The sequence below is a fragment of the Pleurodeles waltl genome, chromosome 6, assembly GCF_031143425.1.
Source record: "Pleurodeles waltl isolate 20211129_DDA chromosome 6, aPleWal1.hap1.20221129, whole genome shotgun sequence".
NCBI lineage: Eukaryota > Metazoa > Chordata > Amphibia > Caudata > Salamandridae > Pleurodeles > Pleurodeles waltl.
This window is the reverse complement of record NC_090445.1, coordinates 1,528,165,054-1,528,182,081: the sequence shown is the minus strand read 5'-3', so window position 1 is coordinate 1,528,182,081 and position 17,028 is coordinate 1,528,165,054. Positions and strand designations below refer to the sequence as shown.

Below are 17,028 nucleotides of genomic sequence, written 5' to 3'. Positions count from 1 at the left end.
GCTTGGATTGGTAAACCTCTAACACTTAAGGTACCTTCAGTTCGACTACAAGGTCATAATCATGACTGGGGCAAAATACAGGGTTAAGCCTTGTAGAAGCCTTGGTTTTGCTGGGGGAACATATGAGAAATCTCGAGTGTAACTGACCTGGTGCATTGAAGGGTCTAACAAGGAGGTGAGGTGATGACTTTGGCCCAATTCAGGATGAGGATGAGGCTTGGGATGAAGCACTGACCCACCGGAAACAAGTGGCCAGACTAAGCAGCCTCCGGCTAATAGTTAAAATATTTGCTAAGAGCATAATTCAACAGGTCTCAGCTATTTGCTCTGAGGCTGATTAGGGAGCAGAACTCTAACAGATGGAATGAAGTACTGGGGCCTTTGATTGCACTCTGGAGGGGTTGTGCTGAGCATCTATTTGTTCTGGGATAAACTGCACTGTGAACTGACTAGTATCTTGGAGGTGGAGCCTGAAGTGACCTCCTTAATGGTGGATAAGCATGGTGATACAGAACCCCCTCAGGCTGAGGACGACACTCACACAATATGTTAGATGCTGGTATGTAAGGGCATTTCTTGGAATGGTGAGGCTCCAATGACCAAAGAATGGATGTGTCTGGAGGGTGGACGGATGTACCGTTGCATCTGGAGGGGTGTTGCTGTCAGAAGATGTTTGAGAAAATTTGGGCTCCACAGTTAGGTGTTACATTGTTGATTGTTGCTAAATGCAGGTGGAGTGGATGCGGCCTTATTGTCAGGCCTTGACGGCTCGTCCTGTGATGAAGTCATGAGTTTATTGACCTAGTGTTCACTCTCCACTGAAATGGGATCGGAAGGGTGGAGATGGTGTTTGAAAGAATTTCTAACACACTGTTTTTATGTTGCTATATCAAAGAAATTGTTCTTGGAAAAAACAGCAAAGGGTCACGGGCACACGTACTCATTTTAGAATATTGCTACAACTACGGCGCTGTCCGCGTGAGTCATGTAGCCCACCAGGCCTTCCACATAACGGTGTGGCTTCTTCGGCTACCTGCTACAGATACTTAGTGCCAAGTAAGTTTGCATCAATCATCGAGTGAACTGTTGAAGGTCCGAAGGTCCGGAGAGTAAGAAAGACCTTCCAAGGTCGAAGAGAAACAAGAACCACAGATTTCCGGAACACCTTTTAATTTAAGAGATTCGTATACTGAGAGAGGATGGCAGGTAACAATTTTCTCTAGAAACTGAATGATGCCATTTACATAAAAACACACAAGTAATGTTAGCCCTGACACACACCAATGTGAGTGAATCACCCAGCTTCACTTGGGTTCTCATGGACCACAGTGTCCTTGTCCGGTCATAAAGTATGCTTTTGAGAAGTCTACAATGAGTTTGCTGCACTTGCTTCTTGTGCATGGAGGAACGTGCAGTAGAATCACTAGCTTTTTATGTGCAGGCTGGCTAAGGCAGGGTCATCAGCACTAAACAAAAAACAAACATGAGACACTGTCCTCCAAATGCAGACCAACCAGACTCAGTTGGCTCTTTAAAAACAATTAAGGGCACAAAAAATCTTCCATCATCTGTCATATTACACCACTGATGAGATTACTGCAAGAACCTTAAAATCAGAGCATCAGGCTCATGCACTGTAGATATACCTAGACCGATTATCGCATATCTAAAATCTGCGTAGACAACTCTTCTGTTCAACCTACGCATAATTAGAATTACAAACCCCGCTGTTCGGCAGAAATGCCATTGACTATGCTGGAACCAGAAATCACCTTTAATTTTTCCAATGGGACGCTCTCTGTTCCACCACCCAGCGGCAAAGAAATGTATGCCAGGGTACCACCTGCCTTTTCATTAGCAATGCAGCGCGAGCAGAGATTGATATGGTGGGATAGGTCAGTATTTACAAGAACATTCCAATGGGCAGGGAGGTCGACAAATCACAGGTCCTCCCAAGGATATGGACGGCTGAAAGTCACAAACAATACTGCAGACGAAACACATGTAGCAGCAGCAATACCTCATGAAACAGGAGAACTACAGGAAAAGTGAGAGACTGCTCGACAATCCAATTCCTCCAAAGAACTTTGAGAGCTGTGAGCAGAATCAATCACACACTACACTGTGCTTGGGATGCAAATGACTGCTTCAGCCCAAGACCATTCTAAGGGACCGGGCTGTCATGTAATCTCCAAAATGCTGGTTCAGCTGTCCAAACTTTGATTTGTGGAAGTTCTCGTCTGCCCGCTCCTTCGATTCCCCATTGCATGAGCAGGCAGAGAGTGCACAGGCCATAACACGTGCATGGCTTGGGTGCACAGTAAAGCAGACACGTGTTTAGAATTCCTCATGAACGTTACGCGCATAATCCATCAGCTTGCTTCCAGTGAAGTACTCGCTGTATTTCAGAATCTCCTCTGGCTCCAAGTGGTGGTTCTGATTCTCATCCGCCACCGCAATCATTTGCTTGGCTTCATTGAGGGCATTGTACTCATTCATGGGGTCCATGTACTCCTGGAGATTGGATATGGAAAGAAAAGGGTAAACTGTAGTGAGAGAAGCAAGTACACAGAAGCAAGTATATACACTTTTCAGATCTATAGTTATGATTATGAAGCAGCACGTTTCACAATTGGAAAGGTGGTCGGTCCCCGTGTGCTCCATTGCAAAGAATGTACAGTGCAGACCCCAGAAACTAACCACCATCCACTCAAAAAGCATGGAGAAAAAATAAGCACCCCCCACGCCATGTATATATAGTACAAAACTGCAAAATCCACACAAACTGTGCATAGAACATGTCCATTGTTCAAGAAAACTAAATCCACAAATTTCCAACACCAAGTACAGTATCAAATGAATCTGCATCATTCAGGGGAACTACAGTGAGGAGCTTGCAGCGAACCGCAGACACAATCACACTGAATCAACCACGAGATAATACAGCACCATTAAAGCAACAGACTGCAGTAGTCAGACAAAATAGATTGCGTCATACAGAAAAAATAACCCCCATCCCTCAACCGATGCAAAACAATTTGCACAATCTGGACACAAGGTAAGAACGGTTACTTGCCTTTAATTATAGCTGACCTTTTCCCAGCTTTTTCTCTCTCAAAAATTAACATACACTAGTTATTCTCCACTGTTAGGACAGAAATCCCTAAACAACTGTCAAGCTGCTGTGTTAAAATAAATACACATCATATACAACTTCATGGTTTGGCCTAAATTACAGCCATTAAGGGGATGAATAATTCTTCTATTCTATAGTATCAGTTCTATAGCACAATTTAATGAAAGAACTTAGCACAAAACTAAGAAGAAGGAAAGCTTGATGTGAACATGTGAAAAATGCCAATAATGGAGCTTTGTATTTGGTAGGGAGTACCATATTCTTGTAAAACACTGGCTCTTTTAAAGGCTCATATGTCTAAATTAAAGCTAGAAAAAAGTACCATCAAAGTTACTGGTAACTGTCTTTTAGCTTTAAGATATCAAGTTTGAATACAATTCACTGTCCAGCAAGCTAACCCATTTTTTGAGATAGATTTACCTTTGTGAGGTTCTGAAAAAGCCACAAAGAGTTGTTTTGATTTCCTCAAATGTTCTGGCTATATAGTGCATGAGAGCTCTTTTAACATCAAAGGTGTGCAGAGCTCTTTCAGCAACGGAATCTGGCTGTGGAGAGAAGACTGGCAATTCTACTGATTGATATAAAAAGGTGAAACTACCTTTGGTGGGGATTTTGGATTTGTTCTAAGAACTAATTTATCTTTATGGATTTGAAAGAAAGGTTCTTCGAAAGTGAACGCTTGAATTTCGCTAACTCTTCTTAAAGAAGCGATTGCTACTAAGAAAGCAACCTTCCATGATAGAAACTGTAGAGTACAAGAAGGCATGGGTTCAAATGGTGGCCCCATAAATCAGGCAGTGGATGGAAAGGCTCTAGGATCTTGTTTTTTTTCTAACACACAAAAACATGTAAACATTTTTAAATTAACTATATATATATATATATATATATGGAAAATGTCACTTACCCAGTGTACATCTGTTCGTGGCATGAGACGCTGCAGATTCACATGCTGTGCATTATCCTGTCATCTAGTGTTGGGCTCGGAGTGTTACAAGTTGTTTTTCTTCGAAGAAGTCTTTTCGAGTCATGAGACCGAGGGACTCCTCCCTTTCGGCTCCATTGCGCATGGGCGTCAACTCCATTTTAGATTGTTTTCCCCGCAGAGGGTGAGGTAGGAGTTGTGTATATAGTAAAAGTGCCCATGCAATGGAGTGAGTATGTATGTACATAATGTGTATAAGAATAGTATATATTTACAAATTTACAAATGTACAAGTTTCATCAACTTAAACGGCTACAGGCTCCCGGGGAGGTGGGAAGGCGTCTCATGCCACGAACAGATGTACACTAGGTAAGTGACATTTTCCGTTCAATGGCATGTGTAGCTGCAGATACACATGCTGTGCAAAGACTAGTGAGCAGTTATCTCCCCAAAAGCGGTGGCTTAGCCTGTAGGAGTTGAAGTTGTTTGGAATAATGTTCTTAATACAGCCTGTCCTACTGTGGCTTGTTGTGTTAACACATCTACACAGTAATGTTTTGTGAATGTATGAGGCGTAGACCATGTGGCTGCCTTACAGATTTCTGACATAGGTATATTTCCTAAAAAGGCAATTGTGGCGCCTTTCTTCCTAGTGGAGTGCGCCTTTGGTGTAATCGGCAGATCTCTTTTTGCTTTGATATAGCAGGCCTGAATACATTTCACTACCCATCTGGCAATGCCTTGTTTGGATATTGGATTTCCTGCATGAGGTTTTTGGAAGGCTACAAACAATTGTTTTGTCTTGCAATTTTTTTTTGTTCTAACGATGTAATACATTAGTGCTCTTTTGATGTCTAACATATGTAAGGTTCTTTCGGCTACTGAGTCTGGTTGTGGAAAAAAGACTGGGAGTTCCACTGTGTGGTTTAGGTGGAACGGTGATATAACTTTTGGAAAGAATTTTGGATTTGTACGGAGAACCACTTTATGTTTATGTATTTGTATAAATGTTTCCTTTATAGTGAATGCTTGTATTTCACTTGCTCTTCTAAGAGATGTGATAGCTATTAGGAAGGCTACTTTCCAGGTTAAGTATTGCATCCCAGAAGAGTGCATGGGTTCAAATGGTGGACCCATGAGTGGTGCTAGTACAATATTGAGGTTCCACGAGGGAACTGGTGGTGTTCTCGGGGGTATGATTCTTTTTAAACCTTCCATAAATGCTTTGATGACTGGGATTCTAAAGAGTGATGTTGAATGTGTAATATGCAGATAGGCAGATATTGCTGTGAGATGTATTTTGATAGAAGAAAATGCTAGTTTAGATTTTTGTAAGTGTAATAAATAGCTTACAATGTTTTTTGCAGAAGCATGTAGCGGTTGAATTTGATTATTATGGCAGTAATAAACAAATCTTTTCCATTTGTTTGCGTAACAATGTCTTGTAGTAGGTTTCCTGGCTTGTTTAATGACTTCCATACATTCTTGTGTAAGGTTTAGATGACCAAACTCTAAGACTTCAGGAGCCAGATTGCTAGATTGAGCGATGCTGGATTTGGGTGTCTGATCTGCTGTTTGTGTTGAGTTAACAGATCTGGTGTGTTTGGTAGTTTGATATGATATGATATGCTGACAGGTCTAGTAGTGTTGTATACCATGGTTGGTGAGCCCAGGTTGGTGTTATTAGTATTAGTTTGAGTTTGAATTTGTTTTGACTCAATTTGTTTACTAGATAAGGAAGGAGTGGGAGAGGGGGAAAAGCGTAGGCAAATATCCCTGACCAACTCATCCATAGCGCATTGCCCATGGACTGAGGGTGTGGATACCAGGACGCAAAGTTTTGGCATTTTGCGTTTTCCTTTGTTGCGCTTAGGTCTATTTCTGGTGTTCCCCAGCGTAGAAAGTAAGTTTGTAGTATCTGGGGATGAATTTCCCATTTGTGTGTCTGTTGGTGAGTTCGACAGATTGTCGGCCAACTGGTTCTGAATCCCTGGGATGTATTGTGCTATTAGGCGAATGTGATTGTCAATCGCCCAATGCCAAATCCTCTATGCTAAGAGACACAGTTGTGACAAGTGTGTCCCTCCTTGTTTGTTTAAGTAATACATAGTTGTCATGTTGTCTGTTTTGACAAGAATGGGTTTGTGGACTATTAGCGGTTGAAATGCTTTCAATGCTAGAAACACTGCTAACAGCTCTAAATGAATTATATGCATTTGCCTTTGTTGAACGTCCCATTGTCCCTGTATACTGTGCTGGTTGAGGTGTGCTCCCCACCCTATCATGGAAGCATCTGTTGTGATCACATATTGAGGCACTGGGTCTTGGAATGGCCGCCCTTGGTTTAAATTTATAGGATTCCACCATTGAAGCAAGAAGTGTGTTTGGCGGTCTATCAACACTAGATCTTGAAGTTGACCCTGCGCTTGTGTCCATTGTGTTGCTAGACACTGTTGTAAGGGTCGCATGTGTAGTCTCGCGTTTGGGACAATGGCTATGCATGAAGACATCATGCCTAAGAGTTTCATTACAAACCTTACTTGATAGTGTTGGTTTGGGTACATGTTTAGTATTACATTTTGGAAGGCTTGTACCCTTTGTGGACTTGGAGTGCAATCCCCTTTTGTGTGTTGATTGTTGCTCCTAAGTATTGTTGTATTTGACACGGTTGTAGATGTGATTTTTGGTAGTTTATAGAGAACCCTAGTTTGTGAAGGGTTTCTATGACGTATTTTGTGTGTAGAAGACATTGTTGCTGAGTGCTGGTTTTTATTAACCAATCGTCTAAGTAAGGGAATATGTGCATGTGCTGTCTCCTGATGTGAGCGGCTACTACTGCAAGGCATTTTGTGAATACCCTTGGGGCTGTTGTTATGCCGAATGGTAAGACCTTGAATTGGTAATGCACGCCTTGGATTACAAACCTTAAGTATTTCCTGTGTGAAGGATGTATGGGTATGTGGAAATAAGCATCCTTGAGATCTAATGCCGACATGTAGTCCTGTTGTTTGAGCAAGGGAATCACGTCTTGAAGTGTCACCATGTGAAAGTGATCTGATTTGATGTAAAGGTTCAGTTTTCTGAGGTCTAATATGGGTCTCAGTGTTTTGTCTTTTTTTGGAATTAGAAAATACAGGGAGTAGACACCTGTTCCTTTTTGATGCTTGGGTACTAGTTCTATTGCCTATTTTTGTAACAATGCTTACACTTCTAGTTGTAACAGGTCTAAGTGTTGTTTGGTCATATTGTGTGCTCTTGGAGGCACATCTGGTGGCAAATGTAGGAATTCTATGCAATAACCATGTTGGATAATGGCTAAGACCCACGCGTCCGTAGTTATGTGTTCCCAGTTGTGGTAATAATCTGTAAGTCCCCCCCCCCCCACTGGTGTTGTGTGGTGGGGGTTTGTGACATTGAAGTCACTGTTTGGTTTGTGGGGTTTTTGGACTCTGGAATTTCCCTCTTGTTTTAGGGAACTGTCCACCTCTATATTGTCCTCGAAAACCTCCCCTCTGATACTGGCCCTGATATGTGGGTCTGACTTGTGAGGTGGAAGGCTCTGTGGTTTGGGCCTCTGTGGCTTCCTAAAAAGTGCCTCTGCTCTGTGGGGAGTAGAGCGCGCCCATGGCTTTGGCCGTGTCCGTGTCTTTTTTCAGTTTTTCTATCGATGTATCCACCGCTGTGCCAAACAATTGTTGTCATTGAAAGGCATATTCAGCACAGCCTGCTTGATTTCTGGCTTAAATCCAGAGGTTCGTAACCATGCGTGTCTTCGAATGGTTACTACCGTGTTCACTGTCCTCGCCGCCGTGTCTGCTGAGTCCATAGCCGACCTTATTTGGTTGTTCGAGATAGCTTGGCCCTCCTCAACAACCTGTTGGGCACGTCTGTGGAACTCTTTGGGAAGGTGCTGAATGAGATGTTGCATTTTATCCCAATGTGCCCTGTCGTGTCGTGCCAACAGAGCTTGCAAATTGGCAATTCGCCATTGGTTGGCTGCCTGTGCTGCCACCCTTTTGCCTGCTGCATCGAATTTCTGACGTTCTTTGTCGGGCGGTGGTGCGTCTCCAGAAGTTTGTGAGTTCGGCCTTTTCCGGGCTGCTCCTACTACCACCGAATCAGGATTTAACTGTTGTGTGATATACACAGGGTCGCTAGGGGGAGGTTTACATTTCTTCTCCACCCTAGGCGTGATGGCTCTGCCTTTGACCGGTTCCTGAAACACTTGTTTGGCGTGTTTTAGCATGCCTGGCAGCATTGGCAAGCTCTGGTATTGGCTGTGCGCAGATGAGAGGGTGTTGAACAAAAAATCGTCCTCTTTGGGTTCTGCATGCAATGCTGCATTATGAAATGTAGCTGCCCTTGAAACCACCTGCATGTATGCGGTGCTGTCCTCAGGTGGTGACGGCTTTGCCGGGTAGCAATCAGGACTATTGTCAGAGACCGGTGCATCATACAAATCCCATGCATCCGGGTCATCTTGGATCATCCCTGTGTGTGTTGGTGACTGCCTCATTGGGGGTGTTGCTACCGGGGACAAATGTGGCGACTCTGTTGGCGATTGCTGTGGCGAGAAACGTGGTGGTGTCTTTTCTTTAGCCAATTTCGCCTTTGGCTGCATTTCCGCCTCCTGGAATGCGAGCTAGCGCTTCATATTTATTGGAGGAAGAGTACGGATTCTCCCCGTGTCCTTTTGTATATGCAGCCTACTCTGGGTATGGTCTGGCTCTCCCATGCCCAGTTTTTGTTCAAACCGGTGACCTTGTAATTGTTTTGAAAGGTCTTGTCCCTCTGTATAGGAGCCTTGTTTCGGCTCCGAGGCCGCATGTTTCGGCACAGAAATCTTTGATAGTCTTTTTTGGCTCCGAGGAAACCTTTTTGACTTTCGGAGTGCCGAACTCTCGGTGCCGAGTCTGTTCGGAGCCGGTATCTCGACTGGAGTCGGATGTCTTCGTCTGCTGGGAGGCCTTTTTCGGTGCCGATGTTTGGTCACTGTGTTTTCAGGTGAAGCCATGGCCTGTTGGCGGTGGCGTCCCCTTGGCCTTCATTATCTTTGTGTGAGTTTTTACCGGGGCTGGTTTACTCACGGTTTGTTGCGTCTTCGGCTGGTCGGTCTCGGACTCGTCAGAGTCCGAATCTCGAATGGAGAATCTCTCCTCTTCTTCGACGTCGGTGTGTCCGGACGGTGTCGACGCCATCAGGAGTCTTCTTGCTCTTCGATCCTTCAGTGTTTTCTTGGATCGAAATGCCCGACAGGCCTTGCAAGTATCCTCTTTGTGTTCGGGAGACAAACACAGATTACAGACCAAGTATTGGTCTGTATAAGGATACTAAGCGTGGCAGTTGGGGCAGAAGCGGAAGGGGGTCCGGGCCATGAGCTTTGAAGATGGACGCGGTCGGGCCGACCAGGCCCTGCCGAGGAGTGAAAGCCCCAAAGGGCCGCCGGAGCTCTTCTTTCTTCGATGTCGATGTGCTAGCACTAACCCGATACCGAGCGCAAACAATACCGTCAAATTTTCCGATGGATAACTATCTTTTCCGAACTGAAATACGGAGCGAAGAGGAACACGTCCGAACCCGATGGCGGAAAGAAAACAATCTAAAATGGAGTTGATGCCCATGCGCAATGGAGCCGAAAGGGAGGAGTCCCTCGGTCTAGTGACTCGAAAAGACTTCTTCGAAGAAAAACAACTTGTAACACTCCGAGCCCAACACTAGATGGCAGGATAATGCACAGCATGTGTATCTGCAGCTACACATGCCGTCGAACACACACACACACATATATATATATATATATATATATATATATATATATATATATATATGGAAAATGTCACTTACCCAGTGTACATCTGTTCGTGGCATTAGTCGCTGCAGATTCACATGCTGTGCACATCCCGCCATCTGGTGTTGGGCTCGGAGTGTTACAAGTTGTTTTTCTTCGAAGAAGTCTTTTCGAGTCACGAGACCGAGGGACTCCTCCCATTTCGACTCCATTGCGCATGGGCGTCGACTCCATCTTAGATTGTTTTCCCCGCAGAGGGTGAGGTAGGAGTTGTGTATGCTAGTAATAGTGCCCATGCAATGGAGTGAATGCGTATGTACATAATAAAGTTTTAAGTAATATATTTACAAATGTACAAATGTTTAAGATCTACTTCTAAACGGCTACAGGCTCCCGGGGAGGTGGGTGGGCGCATGTGAATCTGCAGCGACTAATGCCACGAACAGATGTACACTGGGTAAGTGACATTTTCCGTTCGATGGCATGTGTAGCTGCAGATACACATGCTGTGCATAGACTAGTAAGCAGTTTTCTCCCCAAAAGCGTAATAGTTTGAAATAATGTTCTTAGTACAGCTTGACCTACTGTTGCTTGTTGTGCAGTTAACACATCTACACAGTAGTGCTTGGTAAATGTATGAGGCGTAGACCATGTTGCTGGCTTACATATTTCGTTCATTGGAATATTTCCTAGAAAGGCCATGGTAGCACCTTTCTTTCTGGTTGAGTGTGCCTTTGGTGTAATAGGCAGTTCTCTTTTAGCTTTAAGATAACACTTAACTATCCATCTAGCAATGCCTTGTTTTGAAATTGGATTTCCTGTATGAGGTTTTTGAAAGGCGATAAATAGTTGTTTTGTCTTTCGAATTAGTTTTGTTCTGTCAATGTAGTACATTAGTGCTCTTTTGATGTCTAATGTATGTAGTGCTTCTCAGCTACAGAATCTGGCTGTGGGAAGAACACTGGTAATTCTACCGTTTGATTCAAGTGGAACGGTGAGATTCCACCATTGAAGGGAGATGTATGTTTGGCGGTCTATCAACACCAGACCTAGAAGTTGACCCTGTGCCTGTGACCACTGTGATGCTAGGCACTGTTGTAAGGGCCGCATGTGCAACCTTGCGTTTGGGACAATGGCTATGCATGAGGTCATCATGCCTAGGAGTTTCATTACTAATTTGACCTGTATCTTTTGGTTTGGACACATGGCTTGTATTACATTGTGGAATGTTTGGACTCTTTGTGGACTTGGAGTGGCAATCCCTTTTACTGTGTTGATTGTTGCTCCTAGGTATTGCTGTGTTTGACACGGCAGAAGGTGTGACTTTGAGTAATTGATTGAGGGTTTCTATGACATAATTTGTGTGTTGTGAACTCTGTATTTGCGTGTTGGTTTTGATTAACCAATCGTCTAGGTACGGGAACACATGTATTTGCTGCCTTCTGATATGTGCAGCTACTACTGCTAGACATTTTGTAAAAACTCTTGGCGCAGTCGTTATTCCGAATGGCAACACTTTGAATAGGTAATGTATCCCTTGGAACACAAACCTTAGATACTTTCTGTGTGAAGGATGTATTGGTATATGGAAATATGCATCCTTTAGATCCAGTGTTGTCATGTAGTCTTGTTGTTTGAGCAGTGGGATTACTTCTTGTAATGTAACCATGTGAAAGTGGTCTGATTTGATGTATGTATTTAATATTCTGAGATCTAGTATAGGTCTTAGAGTTTTGTCCTTCTTGGGTATCAGAAAGTACAGTGAGTAAACTCCTGTGTTTAGTTCTTGTTTTGGTACTAATTCTATTGCCTCTTTTTGGAGCAATGCTTGAACTTCTAATCCTAGAAGATTTATATGTTGTTTTGACATACTGTGTTTTTTCGGTGGGACTGTTGGAGGGAATTCGCGAAATTCTATGCAATAACCATGCTGGATAATTGCTAGTACCCAAGTATCTGTTGTTATCTCCTCCCAATGTTTGTAAAATTGGCTTAGTCTTCCCCCCCACAGGTGTTATGTGATGGGGATGTGTGACTTGTAAGTCACTGCTTATTTTGAGGACTTTTGGGGCTTTGGAATTTTCCTCTATTTTTTGGGAATTGTCCCCCTCTATATTGCCCCCAAAAACTTCCCCCACTGATATTGGCTTTGATAAGTGGGCCTTGTTTGTGATGTTGTGGTTTCTGTAGGTTGTCCTGGAAACCCTCCCCTAAAAGGTGTTTTGCTAAATGTGCCTCTGCTCTGCGGGGAGTAGAGTGCGCCCATGGCTTTTGCTGTATCAGTGTCTTTCTTGAGTTTATCAATAGCAGTGTCGACTTCCGGCCCAAACAACTGCTGTTCATTAAATGGCATATTTAGCACAGCTTTTGTAATTTGCGGCTTGAAACCTGACGTGCGCAGCCATGCGTGCCTTCTTATTGTTATTGCAGTATTTACTGTCCTTGCAGCCATATCTGCTGCATCCATTGAAGACCGTATCTGATTATTAGAGATACTTTGTCCTTCTTCCACCACTTGTTGTGCTCTTTTTTGGAACTCCTTGGGTAAGTGTTCTATCAAATGTTGCATCTCATCCTAGTGAGCTCTATCATATCTTGCCAAAAGTGCTTGTGAATTGGCAATGCGCCATTGGTTTGCTGCTTGTGCTGCAACGCTTTTGCCTGCAGCATCAAATTTGCGACTCTCTTTGTCTGGAGGTGGTGCGTCCCGCGAGGTATGAGAGTTTGCTCTCTTACGAGCTGCCCGACAACTACTGAGTCCGGTGTTAACTGGGTTGTAATATAAACAGGATCTGTTGGCGGTGGCTTGTACTTTTTCTCCACCCTTGGAGTTATGGCTCGGCCTTTAACAGGATCCTGAAAGACTTGTTTTGAATGTTTTAGCATTCCTGGGAGCATAGGTAGTCTTTGGTATTGGCTATGAGTGGAGGATAGCGTGTTAAACAAAAAGTCATCCTCAATTGGTTCGGAATGCAAGGTGACGTTATGGAAAGCAGCTGCCCTTGCGATCACCTGTGTGTAAGATGTACTGTCCTCAGGAGGGGACGGCCTGGCAGGGTACGAGTCTGGGCTGTTGTCCGATACTGGAGCATCGTAAAGGTCCCATGCATCGGGATCATCTTGACTCATGGCAGTATGAGTCGGGGAGTGCATCAGTGGAGGAGTTGCTACTGGTGATGTGTGCACTGATGGTGGTGGAGACGGTGGTGGAGTTGTTTTCTTTGCCACCTTTGCCTGTGGCTCCTTGTCCTTTTTTTGAAAGGCAAGTTTTCTTTTTATTTTAATTGGGGGAAGAGTGGTTATCTTCCCTGTGTCTTGATGAATGTGGAGCCTCCTTTGAGTATAGTCTGGCTCTACAGCTTGAAGTTCCTCTCCAAATCTGTTTTTGCATTTGGGAGGACAATCCTTGTTCCTCTGTATAGGAACCTGTTTTTGTCTCCGAGGCTGGATGTTTCGGAACTGAAACTTTTTCGGATGTCTTTTTAGGCTCCGAAGAAACCTTTGTAATTTTCGGCGTGGTGGTTTCTCGGAGCCGAATTTGTTTGGTGCCGCTGTCGCGGTGCCGAAATTTCTCTGAGCCGATGTCTCGGGTCCGAGATTGCTGTGTGGCGGTATCTCGACCGGAGTCGGATGACTTCGACACCAGTGTGCCCTTTTTCGGTGCCTTGGCTCGGTCACCTATTTTTTGGGTTAAGCCATGGCCTGTTGGCGGTGGCGTCCCCTGGGCTTTTGTTGACTTCTCGTGAGTCTTATGTTTCGACGTCTTACTCACGGTTTTCCGCATTTCTTCGGCCTCGAGCTCTTCCGAGTCCGACTCGTGGATAGAGAAAGCTTCCTCTTCCTCCTCGAAAAGCTCTTGTCCTGTCGGCGTCGACGCCATCTGCAGTCTTCTGGCTCTTCGGTCTCTTAACGTCTTTCTGGACCGAAACGCTCGACAGGCCTCACAAGTATCTTCCTTGTGCTCTGGGGACAAGCACAAGTTACAGACCAGATGCTGATCCGTATACGGATACTTGTTATGGCATTTTGGACAGAAGCGGAATGGGGTCAGTTCCATCAGCCTTGAAGTCGCACGTGGCCGGGCCGACCAGGCCCCGACGGGGGATCGAAAAAACCCCAAAGGGCCACCGGAGCTGTTCTTAATTCGGTGTCGGTCTGTTGTAACTAACCCGATACCGAACGCAAACAATACCGACGATTTTTCCGAGATTCTAACTAACTTTCCGACCCGAAACACGGAGCGAAAAGGAACACATCCGAACCCGATGGCGGAAAAAAAACAATCTAAGATGGAGTCGACGCCCATGCGCAATGGAGTCGAAATGGGAGGAGTCCCTCGGTCTCGTGCCTAGAAAAGACTTCTTCGAAGAAAAACAACTTGTAACACTCCGAGCCCAACACCAGATGGCGGGATGTGCACAGCATGTGTATCTGCAGCTACACATGCCATCGAACATATATATACACACACACACATATACATACACACACACACACACTTCAAAATATATCAGCAATTAGGAAAAAACAAAGCACAATTTGTTGTAATTCTGAAGTGAATCATATTCTCTGGAACACAATTTCCACACATTATCATTTTTGCGTTGTATAGCTTTTACCAGTTAAAACGTTGTCTATGGCAATTCAGTGGCATTTCAGTATAAAATGTGATGTTTGTAAATGACAATGCAATATGACACCAGTGCTCCATAATGCATCATTTGCTACATACCACAACCTTACTATTATGTTGCTGAATGGGCATGGCTCATTTAATTCACTTGTTTTTTTGACTGATGCTTGGATTTTCACAATCCCTATGACTTCAGTGATATAACAGTGGTAGAACACCACTATGAATATTGTTCCAGCACAACTGACGCACACCATAGGCAGCTGTAACTGTGCAGGCTTTCTTCATGCACATGAACACACACTAAAGAACAAATAACAATCGGACACAGAGTATTTACATTACAAGCAACAGAAGTGCGTGATTCCCTCACACACATAACAGAAACAGTAGAAGTAGAACTTGCTTTAAGGTTAGGATAATTTGGAGGAGGTGAATCCGATGAACAGCCCCCTGTAACCATAACAGCCAAAATACGGTTCTTGGAAACTGCACACTACTTTAAATAGAAAACGTACTACATGTATTAAAAATATACGTTTTACTGGCCTAGGCAATCTGCATGGATTGAGACAGACAGCATGGTCGAGTGATTAACAGCGGAGAGGAGGCTGAACCAAGAAGTACAACAATAGTGTCTTCATCCAAATATACAACACTTTAATTGGTTGCATGATGTATGCTTCACTGTTTTACAACATTCGGCTAGAAGAGCATATCTTGGAAGGTTCGCCAGGTTGATCGTATGCTACAAAGTCCTGTCTGTACACTGCACCTGAATGGCAGATGCATTAAACTTAATTTTTTTGAGGTTTGTGAGCATCAATAACTTGGATGGTATAAATAATATTATATACTAAAAGGGATACCTTTTGTACAAAAAAACTATTGCTGAACTGCTCTTGTTCCCCCTTCAAAAACAACCAATACAAGCTCACAGAAAACGTATGCTCTTTCTGAAGCAAAATGCTCCTCCTGAATTAAAAAAAAAATCTGCAGGTATGTTACCAGAATACATGATTTCTGGAATGTTACCAGAAAATATGCATACACCATATGGTAATGTCAGAAGTAGAGATTCTGATTCAAAAGTAGCACTCATATTTAACTATTAATGTGCATTGATTTTTGTTTTTTTCTTAAGTCCTCATGCTGAGATCTTTTGACTATCTGATCCCTAAAGACACAGTGTACCAATGATACATTTGCATTAGCTCTCCCAGGCGAAGAAAGAACATGCATAATAAATATATTTGCAATTTTTTTAATCGGACATTCAAGCATCTCAGTGTGCTCCAGGTTCTGAATCTGATGGTCTCAGTGGCAGTCCAAAAGTGTCAGTTTTCTTAGAGGGAAAACGCATGCCTACTGCTTTATTTTCAAGGGTCTGCTTGCTGAGACCGGGTGACAACGACTTATCCACGTCTGCTGCAGACAAATGGTGCAGAGGACATCAATGACATGTAGTCTGTAGAGTACATTATGTGCTAGAATCTGTGTCACTCCGGTTCTTCTCTCTTGTGGTAGGAGGATTTCTTCTTCATGCTTCTTTTTCAACATGCCACTCATTGATTAATATAAAACTCCATCTGTGCCAAATGTGTACACAGATGTGGACAAAATCATGATGTACCTAAAAACTGTAAGAAACTGTCACATCTTGCTCCACTATCTCTAAACCAACGTAATAGTTTCTAGAGGTGGATCGAAGACAGTACAGAAGACAGTTCAGGATAACTTATTGAATCAAGCAAATTTTAAAAGTGAAACAATGGATGGTTATCTTCGGTACTGCCTTGTCTAGTAAAAACTATATCTAGCTGGAGATTCCTTACTACCTTTGAATTCTCCCCAGGGGTCAATCTGGATGTGGAAGATTTTCCTGAGCAGTACCCCTGCGTGCCGGTAGGTGGCATTGATTGGCTCTGCATCCGTCGTCGGCATCATCCCCACTGGATATGACATTGCGGGTCCTATATGGGCACCACCCAGGCACACTGATGTCAGTTTCTTTTCAAGACTCCATGCCAGAAGCGCAGAGCCATAAAGAACACTGACTACTGGCATGTCAAAACTAAGGGTCAGAAAGGGTAGTCTCCGCTCCTAGAATTCAGTTCCAGAAGCACGAAGGATGGGTGGGGCGGTAAGAAATCTGCAGCTACATTTTGGATCTCATTATGAGTTCAGCTTCTCCACCACGGGACCCCCAAACTCACAAGGAGGATGCCACCACCAAAGAGGTGATATTCCCCCTGAGCATGTTAGAAATTTCCCCTCCGGGCTGACCGGCAGGAACATTGTAATACGCGTTCCTGCCAGACTGACTGGAGGGAACAGTGTTAAGATATTGATCTCAGCTCATTTAAGGGAGCTAAGACCAATATCCGAACACTCCAGCACCCTTGGAATGAGCACTGTTTGCAAAGCAGACAGTGCACGTTATGATGGTGCTGGGCAGGAAACCGCTGCACAGGCATTGGCATTGCGGGGGCCCCCCTGCGGCCGCTGGCACTGGCTTTCGGCCAGTCTTTTCATAGCAGGGTCCC

General features: G+C 44.0%; 1 protein-coding gene across 6 annotated transcripts in view; it reads right to left on the bottom strand.

Moving 5' to 3' along the window:
- Positions 1-1,153: 1,153 nt before the first annotated feature.
- SDF4 (stromal cell derived factor 4) overlaps positions 1,154-17,028 on the bottom strand; it is a 165,147-nt gene continuing 149,272 nt past the window's right edge. For all 6 annotated transcript variants that reach the window (XM_069241097.1, XM_069241093.1, XM_069241095.1 and 3 more), the window contains one exon: positions 1,154-2,514. In XM_069241097.1, coding sequence (XP_069097198.1) covers positions 2,338-2,514 — 177 coding nt within the window. In that variant the 3' untranslated portion in view covers positions 1,154-2,337. The remainder of the gene's footprint in view (positions 2,515-17,028) is intronic.